General features: G+C 41.5%; 1 protein-coding gene across 7 annotated transcripts in view; it reads left to right on the plus strand.

Annotated features, from left to right (window-relative positions):
• The first annotated feature begins 602 nt into the window (after positions 1 to 602).
• EIF4G3 (eukaryotic translation initiation factor 4 gamma 3) overlaps positions 603 to 21,009 on the plus strand; it is a 401,491-nt gene continuing 381,084 nt past the window's right edge. For 2 of the 7 annotated variants that reach the window (XR_010923447.1, XM_067566991.1), the window contains exon 1: positions 603 to 902. Coding sequence is in view for 4 of the 7 variants with exons in the window: in XM_067566991.1 (XP_067423092.1) it covers positions 709 to 902 (194 nt within the window). In the remaining 3 variants the exon portion in view is untranslated. The remainder of the gene's footprint in view (positions 903 to 21,009) is intronic. The other 5 variants (XM_067566987.1, XM_067566989.1, XM_067566990.1 and 2 more) reach the window with 4 other exon arrangements.

The following is a 21,009-nucleotide window of genomic DNA, read 5'->3' on the forward strand; positions in this document are numbered from 1 at the left end:
TATGTTCCCGGAGCCCCTCTCAGCTTGGGGCCGAACTTTTCTGAAGCAGCACACGTTCCCTTCCCCAGGATCTCTGAAGTGGCCTAAGCATGTCGGCAGATGCCCGAATCCCAAGTTCGAGTCTTTTCGAAATTGCTCGAGAGTCCCAAGCCCCTGACTGAGGACCGCGGCCGAGCACCCGGAAGTCTCCCGACAGCAGCGCAGCCGCAGAGCAGAGGATTTCCGAAGGGAGCCGAAGTTTTCCGAGAGTCCTGAGGCCGAGCGGTACCGGAGCGGGCCGATGCTTTCCGAGCGCGTCAGGCCCGAGCGGCTCCGGAGCGGGCCGAAGGCGCCCGAGCGTCCGTCCTGCCGGACTGCTGGAGGCGGCCGCAGCGCCATGTTTGATGCTCCGATACTACAGTGAGGAAAATCCGCCGGCATCGTCCGAGAGCCGCCACCGCGAAGGGTGCCGCTTCCCCCGGGGAGGGGGACCGAGACCCCCCGCCGCCGGCGGCCCATGAGCAGCGCGGCCTGAGCAGCCCTCGCCAGCCCCTCTCCCCGCCCCAGCCGTCCCGGAGGCGCGTTGTCACGGAGACCGGCCAGTGGTGCTGGCCCGCCGGGCTGCCCCTGCCCCCGCGCCGCCTCCCGGCCCGCTCCCCGCTCCCCCGGCCCGGCTCCCCCCCGCGCCCGGCCCCGCTCCCTGCAGGGGGGTGGTGGCTGCGCTTTGCGATGAGTTTACCGCAGAAGGCGGCTCTGAAGCCCGGCTCAGCGGCTGCAGCGGCGGCGGGGACCGGCCCCGGGAACGGGGCGGTGGCAGCGGGGCCGCCTCCCTCCCCGGCTCCCCCTCACCCAGTGGCGGCAGCGGGAGTGCCGCCGCCTCCTCACCCCAACATCAGGGCCTTACAGACCCAGCCGCCCCAACAGTATCCTTTACACCGGCCAGCCCCCGCCCGGGCTGAGACCCTCCACAGGAAGGGATGGAGGGGCGGGGGTAGAGCCGAGCCCGCAGAGGGAGGAGAGCGTGCAGGGGCCGAGGACCCCAATATGGCCGCGTATGGGGGGGCCTGGGATCCCCACTCACAGAGGATGGGAACTGCAACCCCTAATTGTATAAGTAAGTGGGCTTCACTCAGGAGTGGGGGCGTATCCCCAAGTAGAAGGGATGAGGCCCGAACCCCTTTCTCTTGGAGAGAAGGGGGATCGATGAGGCTCTGTATATATAGTTGGAATGGGAGTTTAATCTTTGCTTGTGCAGGTGGGGTTGCAGCCACTTCTTTTTGTGGGAGGGATGGGGCTTTTATACCCTATTGTTAAGGTGGTGGTGCTATATTTTTTCATATACAGAGAACTCGGGAATTACACCTGCTGATAGTGGTATTGTGAGAAGGGGGCATATTCCTCTCTACTTTAAATAGAGTGTGAGCTATATCCATCTCTTTATGGAGAAAGCTAATGGTGCTTCATCCCCCTTCTCGTGGGGAGGTATGGGGTGGCTAAATCTTTACCCCCAAAGTAGAAGTGGTGCAAATAATAAATGTTAATTGTACGTTTTCTGTTAGTTGTACAGTGAATTATATTTGGTCATGTTCAGGTAAGTGGGTTTTTTTTAAGCTACGGTGAAGATAAAGCCTAGCTCCCTGACTAATGTGAATTGTGGATTTTTTAAAATTATGATAATTATTTGTAGTGGAAGTAAATCTAGGGTGGAAATGTCCCATTAGGCACCTTTCTCTGTATAACAGCTTGTGGTGGGAGCAGAAAATTCTCAATAAAACCCCCACCAAAAACGCTAGTGCTCAAAAGAGAGGCCCTGTGTTTCAGTGAATGTTTTAAAAGTCTTTAATTCTTTGCAACTGGGCCTGAAGTTTGGAGGTAAATACTGCAGAGATCAGCAGGAACGTAGTGTGTCAATGTGTACATGTTTTCTGTTTCTGGTGCTGGACAGCATCTATGACAAGTTGAATTTTCAATGAATTTTGGGAGGGATGGAGAGAGAACCCCATAGAAAATCAATGCAAGTGCAATGAAAAATCTTTAGGTATGTTAACCTGAGAATGTTTCATGCACAAAGATGACAGTATTGGTGGTTGTCAGCTAGAAGTGTTAATGCTAATGCTTAGTTTTTAAATAAGGAAATGCAAAATATTTTTATTAAGAGGTCAGACTGCAGCATAATGTGTATACAAAGAACATATTTCTTACCCAGTGTATAATGTTTACTGCTCTTACTTTCCTTCTGAGGTGGGAAAATCAAGGCCTTTCATAATTTGTCAGGCCTGTTGTTTTCTTGAGCTTCCAGAAGGAATTTTTGCAGCTAACCACAATTTAAAAAAAAAAAAAAAATCAGGAGACTTGATATTACAGATCTGTTTGGGTCAGAGTGAAGTCTGTAGAGACTTAAGAGTGGTAACAGAAGGGCAAACTCTGGCCAGACTTTAGTATTTTTGGCTAGCTTGTAATAAGCTGTAATTTTAAAAAGTAGTTACTGGATAGTGAGAATGACTTAAATATTTTTTCCTAAGTAAGCATGGCAGTGATAAGAAAAACTTGCTGGGGGGGAATTTGCTTAGTTTTGAGTGATGTGCCAAATGTGTTGGTGGGAAAGCTAGCTGGCTGGGTTTTACATGTTAAGTTGGTGCTCAAATGTTAACCCAGCACCTTACTGGATAAATCTGGATATTTTTTTATTTTTTTAAACTTTTCACTTGTTGTATAATACTTTTGTGTCTTGACAATTAAATGGCTTCTGCTTGCCTGGATCTGGCACAGAGCATGAGAGTGCTAGACTTTCAAAAGCACTTTCTTTTAAAGTAATCATTAAAAGCATCTTTGAGGGATTTTAATACTTTTCTAACTTCAGTGAATGCTAGTTTAGTGTGGATTGCAAGACTGGTATATACTGTTGAGTTTAAAACTGGAAAATGCCATCATGTTTGGTAAGTTCTTTGGTGCTATTTGACCAGAGGCATTTGATGTGTGTGTTAGGGGGAGGAGAGTGAATTAATCCTAGAAGTGAGCCTAAAGGGTTCACTGCAAGAGTGGTTGATTCTGTCATAAAGGAGCCACTGGTGGTGCTGCAGCATGTCACATCACATGAATGTGACTCTAGACTCTAAGAGTTAACAAGAGACATAAAGGAAAGAGATTCATGAGGGAAATAAGGTAAGTTTAAGAGGTGTAAATCTAGAGGAGGACCAGTTGTGTGATGAGATTTTATTATATTAGTGACTTGATTCTGTTATGAAGATTTGTACTTAATTAATAAAATGCCTCAACATTTAAAGCTGTAACTGTCTTTGTGATATACACAAATGCTCTATTCCAGTGTATCCCAACCTTTTTTGGCACGAGGGCCAGAGATATCATTTTTACAACCCTGAAGGGCCACCAGGCTCCGCACTGCAGCCAGATGGAAAGAGCAGCCTCCTCGCCAATCTCCTGTCTCCTGCAGCAGGGAAACTGCATGTGTCCTGTAGCCCTGTGCACTCCACCTGAGTCCTTCGGCAGTGGCTTCCTTCTGCAGCCAAGGGGACAGAAGATCAGTGCTCCCCTCCCTCTGGCTCCAGCAGGGACCCAGCACCTACAGACCCAGGCAAAGTGCTTTGCCGTGCTCCCTGCTACAGCCAGGGCGAGGGGAGTGCTGATCTCCCATCCCCTTGACTGCAGCAAGGAGCTTGCACCAGTCTTTTAGCCCCGCAGAAACATGCTCCGCCTGGTTCTTTAGGCAGCAGCTCCCTTCTGCAGGCAGAAGGAGGGGAGCTTTGAAAGCCCTCGCATGCCACTTTTGGCCCCCGGGCCACAGGTTGGGAACCACTGCTCTATTCTCTCTTCCATTTTTCCTTAAATATATTCAGGTGTCCCAGCAATTTTTCTCTGAAATCTGGAAGTGTATGTAGATAGTAAATGAAGGCTTTTACCTAGTATGAATTGTAATGTGATTGTGAGTGTTTTTGGAGGGGAGTTCCTTAGAAACTTACTGAAATGCAGATGGTCATCCAAATTCATTTTTATTTTTAGTGCTGTTTGTTTTTTAATGTTTTTATGACATCAAGAGAGCATTACCCTACAGCAGAAAAGTTGCCGTAGCAAGTGTCCTCTTGGCAGCATGGGGTGAACTGCATGCTGCCAGGACCTTGTTTACTCCCGAAGGCAGTATGAGGATTTATTTGTTGATGCAATGGTCTGTATGCTATACATTGATAGTCGTGCTGAGGTTCTGAATCAGTTTTGCAAAGCTAAAATATGGGCTTGTAAGGTTAGAGTTCTGTATCCTTGTGCTTTCAGAAATATGTGTGCAGCTCTAACATTTCTTATACTCTATTAAATTAATTAAGAATAGTTATCTGTACACTTTAACAGTAAGAATAGACAACTGTATAGGAGGAGAGCTGGTATCCATCCACGCTATATCTATTTGCAGAAAAGAATGAAAAGTGAGACATGATCTGAAGAATATAGGGGACAGAGGGGAATTTTTTAAAAAGGAAAGTGAAACTGAATAGTGATAGGTGTAAAGAACAGACATGTTTCTAATGGTGTTCCATTCTGTTGTCTAGCATGTTGAATAGGAAGTTATTTTTGTGACTACTGAATGCAAGACAAAGATGGTTTTTCAGAATTTATCTTAATGTGTAATGATTTAAAAGGATAATTGGTGTCCTATAAGAAGGTCAGCTGAAATAAATTTGTAGCTCCAGTGGTGGCAGGTGTCTTAAGTCAAACCTGAATTCAGATGAAGAATGTTCTTTTGAGGATTATCAGTCGGACAAGGCATTTAAGTGAAAATAACTTAAAATGTGGAAAACACACTAATATTTTGAGATGTGTGTACATGTATCACTGCAGAGTGACATACTATGGAATATAGATGAAGTAAACCTGGATTTCACTGGCTTTCCTCTCCACTGGTATTAAGCTTTCAAATTACATATAAGAAATTGGATCTAGCTGAATTCCATTTTTCCATAGTAAGGGGTGGTCTATGCTGAAATGTTACTTTGGCATAGCGGCATCTCTCCAGGGTGTGAAAAATCCACACCCTGGGAGATGTAGTAGCTATGCCAACCTAACTGCTGGTATAGACAGTGCTAGGTTCTTCATTGACCTAGCTACTGCCTCTCAGGGAGGTGAATTAATTACAGTTATGGGAGAGCCCCTCCCTTCCCTGTAGTGAGTGCCTACACTGAAGTGCTACAACAGCTGCAGTACTTCTCCTGTCACTGTAGTTAATTCACCTCCCTGAGAGGCAGTAGCTTAGTTTACAGAACAACCTAGTGTTGTCTACACCAGGTATTAGGTTGGCATAGCTACTATGTCTCTTAGGGGTGTAGATTTTTCACACCCTAAGACTTCTTACCTGAAGGTATGTGTCAGAACGCAAGCTCACCATGGATCTTGTCTTTCAGCTTAATAGAATTTATAATGTATTTATATACATTATATACACTAAAGTGTGTGTTTTCTTTCATACTGACCCTTGTACATTCATCTATAATACGTTTGAAAACGTAAGTATTTTTGGCATGCTACTGTTATCCTTTACTAGCTGAATGCCTGGTGGTGTATGAGTGTAATTCAGAAAGTGTAAAAAAGCAGAAAATGGCTGAAAACTTAAATACTGGACAGTAATAGACTGTGAATCCCAGTGATGATTGAACCTGGTGATACTCTTTTTAAAAAACAAACAAACAAAAAAAAAACAACTCAGCTAAGCTTGTAGCTATTTCCATTGCTTCATGCTGACTCAACAGACTTTTTAGGCTTCAGAGTCACACAGAGTGACAATCCTGGAATCTTCTTATATAGATAATTAAACTGCTTTTTGAGTCTTTAAAAGAATGTCTAGATTCTGTGAATAAATTTTGTTGATCATTATAATTAGATCATCAGTTTCCTCCCAGCAGCTGCCCTGACATCAGCAAACAATGCATTATAAATGACAAACAGATTGATTTGTTCTGAACTTTAATAACATTGCATATCTGCTTAAAGTTTACAATGCTGGCTCTTCAGGGTTAATTGAACACTGTACCTTGAAGCCAAATTAGGACCATCCTGAGTTCCATGGTGGCATGAGTGGATTTTTTTCTTTTTCAAACTTGTTTATATTTGGATCCAATTAAACTTTGTGGTAGTTGATGGTCTCAAAGCAGGCAACAATAAATTTGACCTTAGTTTGTCACTTAAACTGTTGCAGAGTGAGACTGGACATATCTTAGCATGTTTATTTTCAGGGTTATTGTAGAAAGGCAGCTGCAGCTGATTTTGGGGTTGGGTTATTTTTTTTTCTTTCTGTTTCTGTGGTAAGAGACTCTAGGCATTTGAGCATAGATGAGGCTGGTAAGGAGACTTTTTTTTTATTTTATTTTTTTTTGTTATAGCGCTATCACTGCAGTGGCTAAGTGTTTCCTTGGTAAACCAAATCTATATAGGAAGGTCCCTAGTTGACTTCATGGAGTTTTTTTGCTTTGGGTTATAGAAGCTCTGCTTGAATTAAATATATACCTATATAATCATAGGAATTTTTTTTAAAAATTCCTGTTACAGTAAGAAGGATGTGCCTTAGAGCATAACCTAAAGGTGGCCACAGCCCAGATTTGGGATTAGTCTAACCTCCTCTGGGAGCTGGTTCCACAGTCAACTCTCCTAATCAGAGAACGTTTTATCTTCCGTACTTGCTTGTTTTATGAGCAGCATTGGCCCAGAAAGTGCAATTGATGGGCTGGGTAGTGGATGGAGTTGTAGTCCTTGATGTTGCTTACCTGTTGATGGCTTTGAAGATCATGACCAAAGCCTTAAACTGCTGATGTGGGTTTCTTGGAAGCCCATGGAAGGGTCAGAAACATGGGTGATATGCTTGTGGCAGCATTTGAGGAGGTGGGCTGCTGCATTGTGCACAAGTTATAACTTGTGCTTTGCTTTCACATTCAGTCCAAGGTACAGTGGGGTTATAGTAATCCTATATTGACCGACAGTGTGACTGTTACCTCATAGTTGCCTGCAAAGAGCATTTTCACTGTGTTAGGATTAGAGAGGTGTGAAGGCGGCCTTTCACTATTTTGTTAGTCTGGTCTGCACTTGTGGCAAAGTGGGAATTTTATGTACTATTTTTATGATGCCTTTGCATGCTCAGGTTCCCTATATACTTTACTTTGCTAACCCAGTGGGTGTAAAAGGGTTAAAAAGTGCTCTTGGAGCAGAGCAGGTAACGTGAGGTGTGTTCTCGTGTGACTATCTGGGATGGGATGAATGTGTCACTAAAGGACTGGCTGAAGCTGGCCAGTGTCAATGGAGAGGCTGCAAAGACAATGGAAGCCCCAAAGCCCGAGCAATTGGCACTTTTCCATTGGAATCTCCGGAGGCAGAACATATGAACTCAGCATGGGAGTTGGAGTTGGAGAATGGACTGAGAGATGGCTGCCATAAGAGTTCTCTTTTGGAAGAGACTGTGGAGATCTCATGTGGGACAGATGAGCCAGAGCCAGAAAGGGATTCCATGGCAGCTTGGCTGGGTAGAACACTGGCTTGAGTAGAATGAACTGTATCTTAACCTTTATTTTTCTATGCTAACCTAGGGACTTCCTGATACTGTGTTCCATGCAACTAATGAACTCTACTCTCTTTTGGAAAGACTGCTGGTGTCACTGCAACTACTTGTTGAGCTGCATTGGTCCCTGAAGAGTGTAAAAATGTTTGAGCAGGAGTCTTTCTTAGTTGGATTAGCTTGGCAGAGCTCATGATGTGAAACAGGAATGCTGGAGTCCAAGGATTAGGACTCCAAGTCATTGAAGCTGGGTGGCCTACCCTTAAGAAAGAGTGGGGTCTCTTGAGAGTCTGGCACACTGAAGGTTTCCTTCAAGGGAATGTTTAAAAGCTGGGGTTTAGCACAGATGTTGTGGCTCCTTGACGGCAGTGTCACCTCATGTTAAAGCTTAACATTCTGAGGCTACGTCTACACTGCAGAGTGAATTCGACGTACTTTAAATCGACTTTCACCCGCCAATTTTTAGAAGTTGCTGGAGCATCTCCACACCACGCTCCTGCGCCGTGCTCGTGCGTCCACACTTGCCACACTTGTGTCGACATTCAAAGCAGTGCACTGTTGGTTGCTATCCCACAGTGCAACTCTTTGTGCGGGCTGTTGGGATGAGTTTCATTGTCCCATGATGCAATGCTCCTTCCCCCTCCCTTCTTGCCCCAAACAAACAGGTTTTCGTGCCATTCGTTTATGCCACGCGAGTGCCATTGCTGTGGACACATGAAGCCAGCTCAACTCTGCACTATTATTGTGAGCATCACAAATACCTTGTGGCTTATCCTTGAGTATTTTCAAAGGAGAGCGAGAACCCAAAGCACAGGCAACAGTGACTTGACCGAGGCTGCCCTGCTACAAGACATTGAGCGGAAAAATTCCCGATTGCTGCAGGCTGTAATGCATCATCTGCAGTCCGTGGAGCGCCAGATCTGGTCCCGGGAAACAAGCACGGACTGGTGGGACCGCATCATTATGCAGCTGTGTGGTGATGACTAGTGGCTGCAGAACTTTCGTATGCGAAAGGCCACTTTCCTTGAACTTTGTGCGGAGCTGTACCCCTCCTAGAAGTGTGTGAATACTTGTTTAAGACAACCTCTGACCCTGGAGAAGCAAGTGGCCATCACTCTGTGGAAGCTGGCAACTGACTGTTACTGCTCAGTTGGGAATCGGTTTGGAGTTGGTAAATCTACAGTGGGAGCCGCCGTGATTCAAGTGTGCAGAGCCATCAACAGACTTCTCCTATGAAGGGTAGCAACTTGGGTAAACGTGCAGGACATAGTGGATGGGTTTGCCCTGATGGAGTTCCCAAACTGCGGGAGGGCCGTTGATGGCATGCACATCCCTATCTTAGCATCTTCCCACCTAGCAAGAGTACATAAACCTCAAGGGGTATTTTTCCATGGTGCTGCAGGTCCTTGTGGATCACAGGGATCGTTTTACCAACATCTATGTGGGGTGGTCGGGAAAGGTGCATGACGTGCGCATATTTAGGAACTCGGGGCTGTTCTCAAACATGCAGGTGGGCACTTTCTTTCCAGACCAAAAAATTCACATCGGTGATGTGGAAATGCCAGTAGTGATCCTGGGGGATCCTGCTTACCCCTTGCTCCCTTGGCTAATGAAGCCATATACTGGGCACTTTGACAGCAACGAGGAGCGTTTTAATAACAGGATAAGCACTTGCAGAATGGTGGTGGAATGTGCGTTTGGGCATTTAAAGGCCAGATGGAGATGTCTCCTTACTAGGCTGGACATGAGTGAAAAGAACATCCCATCAGTTATATCTGCGTGCTGTGTTCTTCATAATGTGTGTGAAGCAAAGGGGGAAAGGTTCCTCAGGGTTGGGCTGTGGAGGCAGAAAGACTGGCTGCCAATTTTGAGCAGCCAGATAGCAGCAATACGCTTGGAGCCAACCGCGGAGCGCTTTGCCTTCGGGAAGCATTGAAAACCAGGTTCTGCAATGAGACGCGGTAATGTTTTCTACCTTTCCTTGCCATCCCGCCTCCCATCGATATTAGTACCCTCCAAAGCCCTCCCCAAACAAGCTATGAATTAATAAAGAGATGTATTGAAATATGCAAACTTTTATTTATGAACATTCAAGTCGATGGGGGTAGGGGGCGAGTGTTCATTCGCAGTGTCAAGGGTTAGCATGGTTGCTTGCAGGACAGCTGTCAGTGTGGCCACCGCTGCTTCCTGCTTGCCTCCACCAGGGTGGAGTGCACCACGTACTGCAGCCTGGCCATTCTCTTATGAGACTGCTTGGGGGTGGGGAAGGGCAGCAAAGCCATAGGCAGAGGAGCGTTCTGGAGGGGCTGCAGCGGGACTCTGACCCGCTGCGCTCCTCCTGAAGCTCCACAAGCTGCCTGAGCATGTCTGCCTGCTCATGCATGATTCACAGCATCTCCTGCTGGGTACTGCAATCATGCTCCTGCATCGCTCTTCAATTCTCCCTGTCCATGTCCATGTTCTGGGACAAGGTCAGCCGCCACGCTCGGACCTCTGTCTGAGGGGCTGCGGAGGCATTCATGAGCTCGCCAAACATGTCTCATGATTTTTTTTTTCCCTCTTTCTGATCTGTGATAGTCTTTCCGCAGCAGTTCTAGGGGGTGGGCCAAAGGCCAAGGTATCTACAGAATAAAAAGAAATGCACAACATTGCCATTGTTAACAGACCCAGAAAACTGAAGGAAATGCAACAATGTATAAAATACTCCCTTTACTGTGCACAAAGCTAAGCCAGACCCGCATTCCATTCTGAGCATCTCAGAAGAGTCGGCTCGCTCTGCTGTTACAGAGATGGTAAGCCAGGGGCACTTGACTCTGCTATAGAGAGGATTAATTATCTCTAAAAAGCTCATTTCAAATGTACTATATGAGAGGGCTGACCAGGCGCCACGCTTTAATTAAGATGACCATTTTGGGACGAGCTGGCCACAGTGTAGCTGAGTACGGCGAGGGTGGGTTAATAGTCTCATCAGATACCTTTGCAAAATTATTTAAGTGACTATGTAGGCCAATAAAAAGGGGACATGAGAGGTAGAGGGTATTGGTTGTATAGCTCGGGTACTTTAAACATGCGCCGTCTTCCCTAGGTGACCCTGTGCAATATCAGTCTCCTGAGGGTAACACATGAGGAAAGGGAAGATTTGCTGCACACAGCGGAGTACCAGCCTGGCCCTTATGCTGCTGTGTTGTGTTCCACCATGATTCCGGCTCACTTGATTGCAGCGTGGCGCAACAAAGTATCCTACTGTGGAGGAAGAAACAAGGCTGCCCTCTCCCAAAACCTGGTGCAAAGGATAACAGATTACCTACATGAAAGTTTCCTTGAGATATCGATGGATGATTCTCAGAGCATATCTTTGCACATAAATAATCTGTTCTGGGAGTAACCCCACAGTAAAGTCTGCTAAACCTCTGAAATCCCCTTCCCTCCCTCCCCATTTAAAAGGACATAACTGCTAAGAAGAAGAAAAAACTCACCAGATGTGCCTTCCCCGGGATCATGATTGATGTCCTGTGTGTTGCTGGACTGCTCTGGGCTCAGGAATAGGTCCTGACTGTCTGGGAGAACTGACACCCCACTCTCCTGCACCCTGCTCTTCTCCTCCTCCTCCTCGTCTACGGAGTCCTCATCATTCTCCCTGGGCTGGGATCAAGTGGAGGTATTGATGCTGTGTGGCGGCACTGTGGTGGAGTCGGCACTGAGAATTGCATGCAGCTCCTCACAGAAGCAGCATGTTTTGGGCAAGGATCCAGGATGGCTGTTAGCTTCCCTGGCTTTTTGATATGACTGCCATAGCTCCTTTACACGGCACTGGTGCACATCCCTGTTTTGCCCCTTCTCCAACATGCCCTGGGATATCTGCCTGTAAATGTCCAGATTTCTTTTGCTGGCTCGGAGCTGAGCCATAACTGACTCCTCACCCCACAGACCGATGAGATCTAAGACCTTTGGTCGACTCCATGCTGGAACGCGTTTGGGCCTTGCAGTAGCCATGATGAGTTCAGATACAAAGCTCTCTCCATGCTGGCTGCACAAGAAATGAAAATTCAGATTTTCCTGGGACATGAGGGGAGGGGCCATTTCCTGTTTGCATGGCCATTTAACAGCAGAGCGCGAATGTCCAGAGCGGTCACAATGGGGCATTATGGGATACCTCCCGGAGGCCATTAATGTCGAATTACGTTACTCTCTGTCTACACTGATGCAAATTTGACCCATGAAATTTGATTTACGCGCTATGCCACTTGCGGAGGTGGTTTTATTACATCGACTTTTGCCACTCTTTAAGTCGACGGAACTACTGTGCCAGTGTAGACGCTGGTTTTAGGAGATAGACGTAAGTGACGTTATGTTGACCTCTGTCGCCAGTGTAGATCAGGCCTTAGATCTGTTTTGATTACAAGGTCTTAGGCCCTAGATGGAATCTTAAAAAATTTTGGTTCTTTTAAGGAGCAAAGGATGAAATCGTGTTGCCTTCTTATAGGTTCCTTAAAGCTATAAAGATCTTAATATTGTGTCATACTTTCAGAGGTGCGTATTAGGGAGGGGCTCTCTTGAATCCTGAGGTTCTCCTTGTTGCCACTTCATCATGACTCTTCTGCAGAGGACTGGGCATATGCCACTCATCACATTGCACAAAAAGGTTACCGCTTCTAAACCACTGGACAATCTTCTGTTACATTCCCCACTCCAGCACATCTTGATATTGTTTCAAACAAAAATTATATCTGATTTTGTTTAATGACAGGAGGTGAAAAGTAGAGTGAGTAGAGTGCCCCTATTTTTTCTCTAGGAATTGTAGAAGAGCAATATTAGTTTTACAGAAATTCCTTTGATAGTAAACCTTGATCATCTTTGATTCGTGTTTTTAAAACTACAAAGTTTTCTGTTGAATAAAGAATAACAGTAGCAAGTGAGGTCTGTATCTAGTAGCATTGTAGACTTAGGAAAGAGAATTCTTATAGCTGGGTGGTCTGAGGATAAACTATCTAGGAGCTACTACTTTCACTAGAAAACATAGCTCACCCTATTTTTCTTGATGGTAATGTTCATTGTGTCATAGTTTAGTTCCAAGAATGTTCTGATAAAAACATCAGAATTTCAAAACTTTGACTTCCCTCACCAAATTGTTTGAATCTTGAACTTCAGACCTTGTGGCTCAGATCAAATAAAACATGGTGATGTGGGACAGCTGGAAGAAGAAAATAGAATTGAGGAAAATGGAGAAGGCAAGACTGGAAAAGAAGGTGGCAATAGAATTTCTAGGCTAGTGGAATTTTCTTTTATGTATTTTGCTTTTTACATTTTATTGTATATGTTTGGAAGATGTCCCAGAACTTAATTGCTTTATTTTTCTAGTAGATGTTGGCACAATATTGTTGCTGATGGGACTTCAGTCAAATTGCTGCTGGGCATATAACTAGGTTAATGGGACATGAATGTATTAAAAATAAATAAAAAATATATGTCAGTGCCAGACAGGTAATTCCCGGCACTTAAAGTATGAGATTTTTAATTTCTGCCTTATGGGTAGTCATCAGAGGTGGACATAAAGGGCCAAAGTTCTGCACTGCATAAGAAAGATGGCAGTACATCCTTACTAGTGTGGTGTCAACCTTTAATATTCATTGTATATGATAGAGCAAGAATTAGTGTTTAGATGTACTACTTGTTATAATACTTTTGTACACCCTCAATTTCTATAAAAATAAGAACTCTAGGAAGTTTTCATTCCTTAAGGTATTACAATATATCTTCTGTGTTTTTTCTTAACAACAGAGGTTTAAACTGTTCTTACTGGGTACCAATGATGTTTCCCTATAATCATCAATTAAATATGTAAAAGGTTCACGGCTTGTATGTTCATGGAGTTTCTCAGGACTTATAAGGGTACTTTGTTCCTGTTTCTCTTAATGCACTTTGAAAATGAAGAAAGCTAAACAGGAACAAGGCACTCTTATTCTGGAGGAAGAGTATCTATGCATGGAATTATTCAGGAGTAATGAGCTGTTCCCGAATAACTCTCTGTGTAGACAAGCAATTACTAGTAACCAGGGTGGTTGACACAATGCAGTTTTGTTTTGTTCTACACAGCAATAAAGGAAACCTTGTTGCCAAAATGTTGGTTGCTCCTTATTCTATGAAAGCACCAAATAAGAATACAATTAAAGGTCTTCACTAACAAGTATATTTTTTTCTTCATTTCTACCCTGAATTGACATTATAAGCTAACCGGTGCTGTCTTGATCCTCTGTGTAGATCTGCCAAATACCCTTTGCAGATTAGTTTGTGGTTGCTGATAAGTTTGAGTTGCAGTTGAGAATAGCTATTATTTAAGAACCAGTTTGAACTGATTAAGTAAATTAGGATTTTTTTTTTGTTTTCTGTTATAAAAAAGAAAATTATCCTTTTTTACACTAGAAATGTAGCTCCTGTCTAGCCAGGAAAACTCACTTCTAACTGGAGAACTAGTGAAATCATGGTCATGAGTGTGAAGGCTATATAATTGGGAAGGGAAGGAATTTTCAGTCAGACTGTTTAGAATTCTTTTTTGGTTCATAAGTGTAACTTCAGTGGCTGACTAATATTTTGGAGAAAGGAAGTTTGTTCAAGATTCACTATCACCATCCCCTTCAATTAAAGTATGAGAGCTAATAATATATATCCTTAGACAACCAGAAGACCTTTCAGCAAAATCATGCAGACTAAAATTAAAAAGCAGGATAACAAGCCCTCTAAATTAGACATCTTTGTACATCATAAGGAAGCAAAAATTAGAAACTCTTATATTTTTATACAGCAAGGCAAGCAGTTTTTAGTATGCAGTAGATAAATTGGATAGGCTTAATGCATATGCTTTTGTAGAGTTATGCCAAGTTCTTTGTCAAGGTGCACTGAAGATAATTATTCATGCTTATTTTTATGGAGGACTTGGTGAATCCTGATTTAGGTTCTTCACTTCATCAGTGAAGCACTGAATGCATATTTCTCTAGACTTTATCATCCAGTTGTGTGGAATGTCCTAAGCTCTAAAATATAATGGGAAAGGAACTTCACATGAAATTTCAGTATTCTGAATTTTCTATCGAATGCTACACTATGAATGTACTGTTTCTTGGGCTTATTGGCAATCTTTGAGTTCTGTGTGCTGTGACATATAAAGACCATTTCAGTATTTGGGTATTGTTTCTAGCACATACATCAGGTATCCATATATATTGAGAAGTATCTCTTTAAATTACTAGCTTGTATTTTTGTATTTTGCAGCATGACTTTATGAACTGTAATGCTATAATATTTGATGCACATTTATGGCTTAGTATTTTAAATGTTTTACTTTAATTTTTTTAATTAAAGTCTCAAACTTTTGAGCACCTTTAAAGTTATCTTTTTGGAACGGGGATTTATTTTAATAAATATTAGATGTTTTCTAGTGTGCTCTAAAATGTTGGTTTGCAAATATGAAAATGAAATGTTGGTTTGCAAATATGAAAATATGTATTACAAGGCTGTAACTTTCTGGTGTTTCAATAACTTGAGCTACGCTCTCTTTGGTTGAAACACTGTCAAAACTTAAATAAAACTAGTACTATGTAATTCTCTTGTTCTTTGGATTTCTGCACTGTTCAGTTTGAAATGTTTCCCTTATGTTTTTTGTTAGAGGTTTACTATATTGAATAAATTACAGTGATATCTTGGTGTGGTACAGAAATTAACAAGAACAATTGTTACCAGCATTAGGCACATAGAAAGAAAGTGTAAAATCCCTGTGTCCACTTACTGAATAGATAAGTGTCCTTGGCTTCAGACTCAAATAAAGATAGTTAGTTAGATAAATGGGTGTGCCTTGTGGTGGTTTTAAAAAAAACAAAACAAAAACAAAAAACCAAATTTAGGCTCTCTCTGACTATAGGAGAAATTTAATTTTATAGCTGGGGGATCTCTTTCATGAATGCCTTGTTGCCTGTCCTCCTGGACTTCAATACTGGGGTTAGTCAGCAAAAACTTTCTAGTGAATTACAGTTGCCTTAATGAGTCTTATGGGATGGTGTTGGAGATAGTCAGTTCTCCTGTAGTTCAGGGTTTTATAAATGTTAATCAACACCTTCAATTGCATGTTCCCTGTTTTGTTTTACCAATGCTGTGTGACGTTTGTCTGCTTGGCTCACATAGGAGATGGGCAGCTGCATTCTGCACTAGATAAAAGCAAGGGTTGTTTTTGAGAGTTCCAGAAAGAATGTGTTACACAGCAGTTCAGCCAGGAGTTGATGAAAGCATGGGTAATTGGTAACGTCAGCGTCAGAAAGATTGCAATCTCTGGGCTAGCTGAAGATAGTAAAAGGCACTTAAAGACTCTTCTGCTCTCTGAGGAGCCAAAAGCATCCGTGAAATCCAATGTTTGCAGGGAAACCAAAGATATACATGAATTGTATAGTAAAATGTTGGAAGTATGTATATTTTGACAGAAATTTGATGAGCTGTAGAATTGAGTATTGGCATACAGGATGTATTGCGGCCCAAAAATCTGTGTCCTTTGGGGCCTCAAATCTATGAGATAGGAGGATGATGGGATGGAATCACGTGGGACCCCTTGCATGTGAAATACCTCAGGGAACATGAGCAATTGCCTCTTGTGTTCTCTGGGTTCTCTTTGAAAGGAATGATTGAAGCCACTGTAAAGTGATCCCATCTAATCCTATGGCAACTTTGACTAAATACTAGTGTCTTGAATATGTTGTTCTAAATTATCCTAGTAACAACCATAGTTAATTGTTATACTTGTGCTATCCTTTTTGCTAAGAAAAGAGGGACTTTAAGATTTAAGTTATAATTCAAAGTTTACCAGGCTTGTATTTTAGGAGCTGGAGGGATCTCTTGGTTTATATAGTTTGAAGTATGAGCTAATATGTGCTTCTAATAGCCTGGAAATTCAAGTTTGAATTTGTACCAAGCATGTGTAGGAAGTGTCTGATAGATTTTCAGCACCTCTTGATTTGAGAAGAAAGGACTTTGGGCATAATAGAATTTCCATCTAAAATATACTAGTTTTTTTTTTTTGTTTTTTCCTCAACTGATAGCTGTGCAATGTTTACTTGCCACACATTTTATTTTAATTTATTTTAATAATCAGTTTGGATAGTAGTATATACTCATGAAAGCTTTTTGGGGTTCCGCGTTGGGGCTGGAAGTCTCTTTTGACTGACTGATTAGAGTTGTTGGAGGGATCCCTTCAAGTCTTCTTTGTGACAGTTATGATGTAATTGTAGTGAATGTAGCTGGTATGTACCGTTTAAAATGCATCTCCGTTCAGGCGTCTTGAATCTTTCACTGGCAGGTAGATCGGCTAGTGTTTTGTTATCCCCTCGTCTATTTCATTGCCTTCCTTGTGTTTTCAGGGTCTGACAAATCTACTCAGAAAGAATGGCAAAAATACCCTGTAGCAAGGCGGACAGATTATAAACACTCATTCCTCCTTTTCTGCTCCTATTCAGACTGTAAGTTTGTCTTAAGACTTTCAATACCAAATTCAGTTCTAGGAAACTGGAGGGTATGTACATGCTTCAAAACCCTCCCTCCCACCACTGCCCTGTATTTACCTTGATCATGTAAAAGGTTGCTAAAATGTCACTGATGTACAGTATAGTCTTAGTCTCTTGTCTCTTTCACCAACAGAATTTGATCCAATAAAAGATACTACCTCATCCTCCTTATCTCTTTTATATCCAATAACACGGCAGACAGTATAGTAATTTGGAACAGAATCTGCGGATGTTATAAGAGGAATTATCTCCGAATTGCTATTCAGATGATAAAAGTAAAACAGTGTTGGCTATGAATACATGATGTATCGTGTATGCCCATATTAAAAGGTTTGGAAACTTTGTATATATAATGACTATTTATTTTAAAATGATTTATCCAAGTATTAAAGGACCCACATGCATTCAGTGATAGTGCAGTTTCTTTATTATTTGACTTGAACAAGGTCAGAAATTTCTACTACAGATAGAAAGGAATGGTGGTATTTGCTCAAAATATCTGTTCAGATCAAATAAGTGATGGAAAGGCAGAGACGTTCCTTGAAACTTAAGTCTCTTGTGGGGCACGTGATACAACATAGTGGTAGATTGGCAATTCACTTTAGCTAAGAAGTATAGTTTCACTCCCACAACATTTTGTAATTCTGGTAATTTTGCCTGTTTAATTTAGGGTTAGAAATGCTATGAAACTGACTTCCTGTTTATCCTAAAATATGCTGAAGACAAGCAGTGTCTGGTGCAGATTTCCCCATACTTTTCCCATTGAAGATTATAGGGTACACAATGTGGTCATGTTTGCACTTTTTAATTAGACTAATTTTTAGTCTGTCTGAGCTGCAGGATTGATTGGAAATTCGTTATGATAGCACTTCCAGCACCTTTACAACAGAGTAACTTGTGAATGAGCAGTAATACATAACTTGAAGGGAGAAAGAAAATACTTTATTTGTGGAACCTCATCTTAGTGTTGCTGTGAACATCTACTCTGAGGTTTTGTTTTCTTTATGCTGTCAAACTGGGATTATTTTAAATTTAACATATTAGCTGGTACTTAATTTTGAGAACCCTTTAGACATGGTTTCAATTTCCAAACGACACGATCGCTTGTTGATCAAGAAGCAAATATCTGCTAAGAACAGGGAACCTTAGCATTAATAGACTTTTTTTTTTTTTTTTTTTTTTTTTTAATTAAAGGAATGAGGTACTAGAAGATAAGACCTAGGTGAGAAACATTTTAGGTCTGAAAGATTAGGGTAGATTTTTGAAAAAGCACCAAAGTGATTTAGGAGCACAAGCCTGGTTGAAAGTCAATTAGACTTAAGCTCCTTAGAGAGACAAGGTTGATTAGGTATCTTCTGTTGCATCAGCTTCTGTTGGTGAGAGACATGAGCTTTCAAGCCACTCAGAAGAGCTCACAGCTACAACTACACTGCATAGAAGAACTCTTAACTCATTTAGGCACTTTTCAGAATCCCACTTTTACTAGTGCACTATGCATAAAATAGATCATCAGCTAACATTCACCACTGACTATACTTAAATTAACATGGCAGTTCCCCAAGGAATACCACAGTTCAGCCAAACATCATACAATAATAAATGAGTTGCATCATAGCTTGAAGAACTTGGATACAATTGATTTTTTTAGTAACTGTTTTTAGATACAGTGCTGGTTTTTGAGTTTCTCAAAACACAAGTTGTACTGGTTTCATTTAAGCAAAAAGCCAATGTAATTAACCTGATGCAAATCTTATATGGAAGCTCATATCAGTTTAAAACTAGCTTTGATTATTTGGTTTGTGCCTGTAAACTTACTGTTGCAAATGAAACCAATATAAGCCAGTTTTAAGTTGATAGCATTGTGTCCACACACTTTTGTACCTGTTCAATTAAATAGCCTTAAAATAACATCTTTAGTTACTAGTGCAACTTTATGTGTGGACCAGGTCTTAGATAGCAAAGAGGAGTCTGTAGAGAAACATTCTCTAGTAGTTCGCATTCAAACTTGTCAAACAAAGAAATAAAGGAATACATTGATATTTTTGGCATTTTCGTCTTTCTGCATCTGAGAGATCTTGACTGGCTTGAAGAAAAGGGACTTGATGTACATTGGGGAGAATGTTATGTTTATAGCTCTTAATTCAGTTTCTTGAAGGAAATTTGTTCAATTGAAAAGACTTTGCAAAGAATGATTCCTACAACTCTGTGGCACTAAATTTATTTACTGTCAAACAACATATCCTCTGAAGATAAATCTTATATACTTTAGGATTTTGGGGATTGGCAATCTTTGTAGAAATGTTTGAAATTTAAGGCTTGCCTATACACAGTTGTAGTGGTTTCACTAGAGGTTTGATAATAAAATGCTTTAAATCAGTGCAACTTTGTGTGTAGGATGTACATCTGAACATTAAGGCGTACTTTTTCAGTTTATTTGTATTTTCTGCCGAATGGCAATGTTAGCAAGTTTCCTGATGTATTTTGTTTTAAGTTTCTTGGATCAGACTTACTTCTGTTGTAAGTTGGTGCAACTTATTAATTATTGTATGGTGTTTTGATTATACTGTGATTTTCCTCGGAGAACTGCTGTATTATTTTAAGAATAGTAAGTGGTGAATGTTAGCTGATGATTCATTTTACGCATAGTGCACTAGTAAAAATTAACATGGTATGTAATAATCTTTTTGCTAAAACATTTCAGGGAATTTGAGGTGTGGGGAAAGGGTGTGATTGGGGTCATAAGGAAAAAGACTGAAAACCACCGCCTTAGATTTGCCACAAGGTTCCCATCCCTACTAGCATCTGTGATTATATAATGCAATCATTTACACACAGAGTATGCAGTGCTAGTTGTGATAAACAAATAAAGAAATAGTACCCGCCCAAAAAATTACAATCTAAAGCTGTGATCAAAATGAACACAACACATGAGTAACTAGACACATTAGTAGCCCTCTTGTGTTCACTGGGGCTACTTATGTAAAGTTACATGCATAAATATTTGTAGGATTCCCAGTGAAGTAAAGAGATGATGAGACTAAAGAGGGAAAAGAAGCAAGATGTGGTAGGTGAAAGGGGACCTAGAGTTAAAAATTTTGGTTCATGAGTAAGCTTGGTACTGTACACATGATTTTAATAACCTTTATATGGCATGTAGTGACTCGTATACTTAAGGATCATTAGCATTTACTTTAACTTCCTGTTTTTGTTGCTTCTGATTGACTTCACCAAACTTGAACTGTTTGAATATGATATTTTCCATGCTTCAGGTTGATGGTTATTTTAAAAAGATGTGTTTGTGTGTGTGTTTTTTTTGGTAAACGCTGTCTAGCAACTAATCTGTCAACTAGAAGTTTAAGGAACAGTAGATAGTTTTTCTATTGTTAAAAAATGTTTTCATCTCTCTTTTTCTAAACAGATCTAGTGCCTCTGGGGCTTGGAGAAAATACCCAAAATTGGGCTGAATGTAGTTCTGAATAGAGCTTGGTGAAAAATAGATTTTTTTTTTTTTTTTTGGTTTGCTACATATACAGAAAAATCAGTTTTTTGTTTTATGTTGAACTGAAAATGAAATTTTTCAAAAAACATTTGTGAATCAATGTTGAATTTTTTTTTACTTGGGTTAAAACACTTTGACCTGACTTGAATAAAACTTTGTTCAATATCAGGGATTTTGACAAAATCAAAGGAGTAGATTCACTAAATGGCTGGAGGAGGAGGTGGTAGTAGTGCCTGCCTTATAAGCAATCCAATGATTAGGGCACTCTCCAGGGATGTAGGAAACCCAAGTTCATATCCTTGCTCTATTTCAGGCAGAGAGGGTGATTGAACCTAGGTGTCTGGCATCCCAGGTGAGTCAGTGACCACCGGGTTAAAGCTTATAAGAGAGATACCACCACCACCTCCTCCTTCTCCTTCACTTTTATCAAATTATTTTTTTGTTTTTGG

The sequence above is a fragment of the Emydura macquarii genome, unplaced genomic scaffold (genome assembly GCF_026122565.2).
Source record: "Emydura macquarii macquarii isolate MOO-44397 ecotype Brisbane River unplaced genomic scaffold, CSIRO-AGI_Emac_v2 contig_2768, whole genome shotgun sequence".
NCBI classification, from domain to species: domain Eukaryota; kingdom Metazoa; phylum Chordata; order Testudines; family Chelidae; genus Emydura; species Emydura macquarii.